Here is a 7,822-nt window from a genome sequence, read left to right on the forward strand (position 1 = left end):
TTTGATTAGCTACCAAGAGGTTCTCTTCTGATTTTAATTTTTGAGCTTCCTTATTATCTGCTGTCATGTGCAATACAGATGTAGAATTGGATATGAATGTTTCCATGTCAGGGCAATTCTCAATAGTTAGATATCTCAACTCAGGCAGTTCAATTATATTCCCAGTGAAGTTGCAGAATCTTTTGAGTTTTGGAAGATCAATGAGCCTTAGATTGGAAAGCTTAGGAAACATGGGGCCTATATGTTCTTTGTCAGCATTTAGCTCTTCCAAACGAAGCACCTCTTCTAGTGAATCACAATTCCTCACTTCCAGCCGTCGCAAATTGTTCAAGCATCGTAGCAGATTGGCAGGAATAGCACTCGACATATTCGTGCAGTCATCCACCACCAGCCGTGCTAAATTGTTGAAGAAGCTGACAGGCAGTGCTTGGCCATGCCATATTTCTTTCAAACGTGGAAAATGTGAGAGTTGCAAATACCATATGTCACGGAATCCAATCTGCACAAACCAAAACAATTGCACCGGATATATACAATTTTTTTTTTGAAAGGCATTATATATATACACATTAAACTTACATGTTTTGTGTTTTAACTTCTAAAAATATATATACAAGACCGGGGTATATGCTTAAATGTGCAATTGCAGGGGAGATGCATAAACAATTTGGGTGAATCGATTAACACATACCATTTCTTTGTAATACTTTTGCATAATGGAATTAAGGTTATTGCCTTCCCAATGGTGCAGTTCACCCTCTTCCTTTTCAGTCACTTGCACTTTGCATGGCTTTGGAATGGATAAGATTCCCTGAGAAAAAGTCTTCATATTTGGACAACGTATCATAGAAACTCGTTCCAGTGATGGGAATTCAAGAGTGTAATTCTCCAAACAAAAGCTGGTAAGCCTTGATAAATAATTAAGTATCAAAACTTTTAATTCGCTGAAAGCAATACGATTCTCCTTCACTTCTTCTCCAACATGTCCTACGATTTCTTCTATTTTTTGGCACTTCGATACTTTAAGATTCACCAAACTACTAGGAATTCCAACCTGAAAATAAGCAAAAGTGTGTGTATATTAAAAAAGTAAAAATGTAAGAATATCATTCAACTAGGTTCAAAGTATGTTTAATCATACAATTATACGTTTTATAAAGATAACAAACCATGAAATGTCTACAAGATAATTTTTTGTTAAACAAAAAAAGCAACAAGATAAATAAATAAATAAAAGCCAGATAAACAAAGATATTAAATGCATTTACACTATTTAGTATTAGGAACGTACGAAGAATTTAAGGCAATTTCTAAATATTTTAGACTTATTTTGCATCTTGATGCCAGTTTTTAAACAAAATTTGCAAATTTCAACTATTCCTTTTGGGAAAAAAAAATCAACCAAAATGCCGCTTTTTCCCTTTTCCCTTGGTCCCTTTTTTTTATGTATATTTAATTTTGGAAACAAAATTAAAGTGGATCTTTATTAAGTACTTCCAGACTCGAGGAAATTTCTTTACAATCAAGGATCAGTTGTAAATAATCGTGAATTTGTGGTTAATTAATGGCATAATCAGTTCGTAACTAAACAAGAGATATTAATTAAATTTGAAGACTTTTCTTTTCTTTTTTTCTTTTTCCAATCGAAATGTGAAGAATTAAGGAAAAGAGAAATATATAGATGAATTTGTGAACCTATAAGATGAGTGACTATCCTTTAATTTTTGAAAATTGTACTTATTAAGATATGAGCAGAAACAATTAAATTGAATTATATTATGATGTTGAATCGTGATTAAAAAAATTATATTGTTGATTCTAATGCTGGCGAACCTAAAAAATGGACTTAAAATGTAGATTTGAGAGTGGTGGTTCGAAATACAATACTTGAAATAAATAATCAGTGGCTGAATATCATTTGTAAACCCAAAAATGGTTAAAATATTGTTGGATGTAATTTAAAAAAAAAAAGATTCGAAATGAATACAACGACCTTACCAATGGAGGAAAAATATTCATTAGGTTATGACACTTATATATCTCCAAATTCTTCAATTTGCTGAAAGACTCCGAAGGAAGCTGGTGGTGCCATATTTTTCTCAAATTATTCATCCAGCTAATATCTAATACCTCCAACCTAGGAAGTCGTACCTGGAAGTTAAAGATTAAATAACTAATTAATCAATTAATGGCATAATCAATTGATAACTAAATTAGAGGCGGATATTAACTAAATTTGAAGACTCAAGGAAAAGACAAATTAAGTATTGTGACTAAAATTAATTTTATTTATTAAAAAAAAAACCTTTTCGTCAAAGAGAGGAGGAGGTTGCATTTCAGAATGATTGGTGTCTTCTGGTGAGCTCGTAGAGATGAATCTTAACATATTACTGCAATTACCAATCTCGAGGTTTAGCAAAGAAGGGAATTCAACAACTAAATCTGAATGAATATGTCCTGTATTGGCGAAGCTTGTCAGTTCTGTAAGCCAATAGAGCTGCAGGGAGTGTAGTTTAGGAAAAACCTTTAATTCAATCAACTTTCCTTCATCTCTTTCTGACCACCCCGTGGTGTCGACTACCCCTTCCATTGACTCACAAGACCATATTTCAAGATGTTGGAGTTGCAAAAGACTATTAACCATAGAATACGAAAACAGATACTTCATACGATCACAACTTCTCACGTACAGCTTTGTTAAATTTTGACAACAGTACATTCCTTGATTATGATCGGCCCATAATTTTTTGATGTTTCTTAATTCCGTGAGATTCAATTCCTCTAAGCTCGGAAGAAGAACCTGCAAAGAAAAGCCGTACATTTTTGTTCCTTCAAGTACAACCGTCTAGTATAATATTCTGTTGATGATCGAAGATTAATCGTGATAATAAATTAATCAATTAATTATTGAACAGAAAATTATCACCTTTGGAGCAGTATCATCATCAGCAATGATTTCGTTGAATCCCAAAGAAGTTGTTGGTTTCTCCCTGTCGGGTCCTGTAAACAAACAAAAACAATATACATAATTAATCTTTGTCGTTGTCTTTTTTTTTTCAAAATAATTGAGGCGAAGTCCATAAATCCACCAACACTTAATTTCAACACTTACCAACAGTCATTTCCAGTTTATTGCAGGAAGCCACTTTGACCTTTTGAAGCCGCAGTAGGTTTCTGGCTATGGAAAATGAGAAAAGATGCTTCAATTTATCACAGGATTCTACTTCTATAATCTTTAAGTTGCTGAAAAATTGATCTTCTCTGAGTTGGCTGTGGCATATGGCCTCCAAATTGATCAATTTATAGAGAGACAATGACTCCAGCAAGGGGAAGACTTTGCGATGAACCCGTCCAACTGAACCGACAATGTGTAAAATCTCAGAACACCTTTCTACCCAAAGATGCTTCAATCGTGGAAAACCTTCCCCATCATCTAATTCATGAACAACATTCTGAACACCCGTCAGTTCCTCTAGACGGATATCTTCAGTTAACTTCAGCAACATTTTCATCCCATAATTCTCCAAAAGAGTGCTAACATTTTCTAACCCATGGAGCTGCACCAATCTTGATGTTTCAGAATTAGCGCGCCAGATGCCCCACGCTTCTCCTATACATATCCTATATCTTGGCAATTCGACAAAGACCAAATCCTGCGGCAGCATTTGGGCATCCTGAACTTGTATCTCCAAAGTAGTTAGCTTTGACAGCCCCTTCAATTCAGCAAGACTGGCGTTACTTCCTCCTTCAACCTTATCCCACTGCGGAAAGCTGTCACCCATATATAGTTCTTCCAATCGAGAAAATTTTGATATGACATTTGGTGCTATCACTACAAGGCTGCTACAATTGCTCAAATCTAGCAATTGTAACTGCGCCAATTGACCAATTTCAAGTGGCAACTGCTTAATGTCGGAATATCGAAAGCTAAGAATCTCTAATTTCTTTAGCTGTCCAATTGCCGCTACATCTTCTAGTTGGCACCAGTCTAAACACAATGTTTGAAGGTTAATGAGGTGACCAAGTGATGAAGATAATGAAGAGAAATGAATTCCGCTAAGACTTAAAACTTTGAGATCTTCCGTCCCTTCAAAAAAGAGGTGTGAAATTTCCAAATAGCTATCACCATTTGCAAGCAACAGTAATAACTTGAGTTGGGGACATTCCAACCTTTCGGGAAGCTCTTGAATATCTCCATAAGGTATAGAAATAGCAATTGCACCTTTCTGTATGATCTTTTCTATCTCTTCCTTCAAGTTGGTAACATTTGGGATACTAAACATGAGCTTCTCTGAGGCAATTGATACGGCAACAACATGAATGACGTCATGCATTTTAACTTCATCTTCAGCATCGCCGTCCAACAATAAGCATGAAGCTTTGAGATTGTCGATCAATGCGTCCACTCTATTCCTTGCATTTTCCAATGTGCGAACATTTTTAAACAAACCCTTACCATATCTCAACAAGGAAGCAACTTGTATAGGAGTACCTTCACCAAATAGAGTACAAAGAAGGAACAAAGATTTTGCTTCATCACTTTCCAAGAAGTTGTAACTCAATTCTATGGAAGAGCAGACATTTGCATCCATTCCATGAATTTCTCTTGGATTAGAATTTCGCAGCTGAGTCAACGCATCCTTCCAAACGGGAAGCTTCTTATTTTTCAGAGCATTTGCAACTGTACTCAGTGCAACAGGCAATCCTCCACATTTTCCAACAATCTCATCTGCTAAAGGTTGAAAAGCAGATGCTTTTGCGGAATTGCCCACGATCTTTTCAAAAAATTGCAATGCTTCTTCCTTTGATAAAACTTCAATTAGGAAAATCTTCTGAGAATTCATATCATTGGTCAATAAATGTTTACTTCTAGACGTCAATATTATCGTGCGTCTCCTTAGATCTTGCTTTCTATCTTTCTCATCAACATCCCCAAAAGGAATTCCAATTTCTTCCAACCCAAGTTTTTTCCAAATATTATCTAATATAATGAGGACTCGCTTCTCTTTCGTCAATCTTTGACAAAGTTGTTTTGCTCTGTGGGGTTTGCTATCATTCAAGTCAAAGTTCAAGTCTAAATCGGAAGCGAGCTTGTCTTGAATTTTCTGAACATCTGGGTTCTCTGTTACCTCAGCCATAACGACCTTATCGAACACCTTATCTTCCATAACTTGCTTTGCAATTTGCTTGACTAGCGTGGTTTTACCCACGCCGCCCATACCGTGGACCCCAATTATGTTGAGCTTATCATTCCTCAATGCCTCCACAACATCTTGAAATAATTTCATTCTTGAATCAAAGGCCTCGAAATCTTTCGCTTGCATATGTTCTGTACTCTCTGGAGCAGGACGGTGGGAAACACTAGAGAAGTTGCCTTTTCCCACGAGACTAGCGGCAGCTTCTGCGGCCTTTGCTGCTTGTTTACTAAGTTTATAACGAGAAATCAAGTTGGGGCAAAATCCTTTGAAGCAGGACTTCTTAGCTCTATCTTCATCATCAATGATGGATTTTGCAACCCCTTCACTGATGAATTCATCAACGTTATTAAGCCAGTCTGCAACATCCTTGTAAATCTCATCTCTTTGTTGAGTAGCCTCACGAACGGGTATTCCCACCCTTTCTCTTTTATATTCTAGCTCCTTCACTTGAACTTTTAGCTCAGCTATGTAGCTCTGGTACTTGAACACATAAGAGATCTGCCGCATAATCGGTTCGAACAATGCCTTTGCACCTTCTGTTACAATGCCGGAAAAAGTAGTGGAAACCAGGTCTGCAGCCATTGCCTAGCCTGTTGCTTTCATACATACATACATACATATATATATATATATATTAGCTGTTGGAAAAATTAGATTCAAATAAATTAAAATGAACTAGGGGAAAGACGGAGAAAGAAATGACAACCAACAACTTTTTAAAAAAAGGTTTCAAGGGCCTGAATGGAAAACCAACAATTTAAAAAAAAAATTGTAAGATGGATGCAGATTAACCATTGCTAATATTACATAAGAACACAGAAGTTAACAATGAACAGTACGTAGAAAATTAAATGACAAGATTAAAACAAACAAGGGCTATTTTTTCTTGGACAATTGTACCTATTTAATTATTAAAGAGTTAATGACCTTCACTGCTGGCCTTGAATATATAAGAACGACCAGAAGATGAATATTAACTGCAGACGAATGTAAGTAAAGAGTTCATGAGAGTGAGTAATACAAATGAATTGTAAAAGAACAAGACTTAAGTGTGACCCCATCTTTTGTTTTATTATATAAATAGAACACATGATCATTTTTAACAAAGTGATCAATAACTCTATGCGTTATTTAATTGATATTGTAACCAATTTTAAGGGAATTTAATAATAATCATTCAATGCATAAATTTAAAATTAGATTTTTTTAATTCTTTATTTAAATATAAATCTTAATGGAAAATTATAAAAATTTAGAGATAAAATTTTTCAATCACCAAGGAAAAAAAATGGGAATGAAAACAGAGGAATCTTGTTTTACCTTTTTTTTTTTTTCCTTAACTCTTGTTCCTATACAAATAATCTTGTTTTGATGATAGTGCTCGTGACTATGGGAAAATTTCTAATGGAAACAACTCAATTTCGGAAGATAAGCTTAATTCTGCAAGTGATGAATTTGTTCAATTGACTCTGTACTTGAACTCGTTGGATTGGTTGATTTACGATTGACTGCATTTCAATTCTGCCTAAAAGATCTTTTTAATAGCTATCATGTACTCCTTAAAAGCAATCATTTTTAGATTTGACTGAATTTGAACTTGTTGGATTGGCTGTTTTTAGATTATTGATATGAGATACTACAATGTAAACATTTTCATGTGGCTGAGCCCTATTCTAAAATCTGTATGTTGCTTTAGAAAAAGGGCTTTTCCTACTGATATTTAATCTTCAAGTAAACTTAGATATAAAGTAAATCAAATAAAATGACAAACAAGCAATATAATAAAAGACAACAAACTGGCAATATTGATACAAAGGCAACAGATATTAAACTTTAGGACATTTTTTTCCTAGCTTTCATTTGTTGGAGGATTAGAGATTTTGGTATTACCGGAAAGCTAAAAGGTTTCAAGGGTCTGAGTAGAAACCTATAATCTTTTTAAAAACTTTCTTTTTCTTTTTTCTTTTTTCTTTTTTTGGGGGGGGGGGGGGGGGGGGGGGGGGAAGAATGCAAGTTAACCAAACGAAATAATAAGAGCACAGGCTTTAACAATGAACAATAACTTAAAACTCATGCAAAGTAAATTCAATATTAAAACAAACCAGAGAAATTTTTTTTCTTGGAAAATAGATGGAAATTATGAAAGAACAGATGTCAAGATCAAAGATCTACTATACACAAACACACACATTAGAGGATTTGGAAAATGTGCACCTCTTTAATTATCTGGGATTAGAGAGTTGGTGAGATTCTCCATTTGGCCTTGAATATTTAAGAACAACCTCAAAGAGCAAAAAGATCACCGGTAACTGCCGAGGAATGTGTAAGAAAAGGGTTGATGAGAATAATAACATTGACTTGCAGAAGAAAAAGCATTAATCAAGCACCCCTTTTTTATATCATGTATTTGGTTATTGTTGCCCTGTTTACGCACGTATAGGATAATTATATGCAATCTTTTTTTAAAAATCCACATGCACTTTAGGGCTTCTTTCATAAAAGCAGATACCGGAAACACACAAAAATCATTTGAGAGAGAAACCGAACAGCAAATCATCAAAGTAAGATCAACAATATATGATTTGATTAATGCATATTCAAGAACAAAACAAAAATAAATAAAT

The 7,822-nt window shown here is 34.6% G+C and overlaps 1 protein-coding gene across 1 annotated transcript; it reads right to left on the minus strand.

Annotated features, from left to right (window-relative positions):
* Positions 1-2,896: 2,896 nt before the first annotated feature.
* On the minus strand, positions 2,897-5,780 carry LOC18041796 (disease resistance protein At4g27190). The gene is made up of 2 exons (XM_006432548.2): positions 3,113-5,780; positions 2,897-3,000 (listed from the first exon to the last, which is right to left on the minus strand). Exons 1-2 carry the CDS (start codon positions 5,778-5,780, stop codon positions 2,897-2,899), a joined length of 2,772 nt encoding a protein of 923 aa, XP_006432611.2.
* Positions 5,781-7,822: the final 2,042 nt, after the last annotated feature.

Source organism: Citrus clementina, unplaced genomic scaffold (genome assembly GCF_000493195.1).
Source record: "Citrus clementina cultivar Clemenules unplaced genomic scaffold, Citrus_clementina_v1.0 scaffold_5, whole genome shotgun sequence".
NCBI lineage: Eukaryota > Viridiplantae > Streptophyta > Magnoliopsida > Sapindales > Rutaceae > Citrus > Citrus x clementina.

What these genes read in the sequence shown, in the direction of transcription:
- LOC18041796 (XM_006432548.2), bottom strand. Translation starts at nt 5,780, where the DNA reads ATGGCTGCAGACCTGGTTTCCACTACTTTTTCCGGCATTGTAACAGAA. An exon ending in TAAACTGGAAATGACTGTTG is followed by an intron (nt 3,001 to 3,112) that starts GTAAGTGTTGAA and finishes GTTTGTTTACAG; the next exon opens with GACCCGACAGGGAGAAACCA.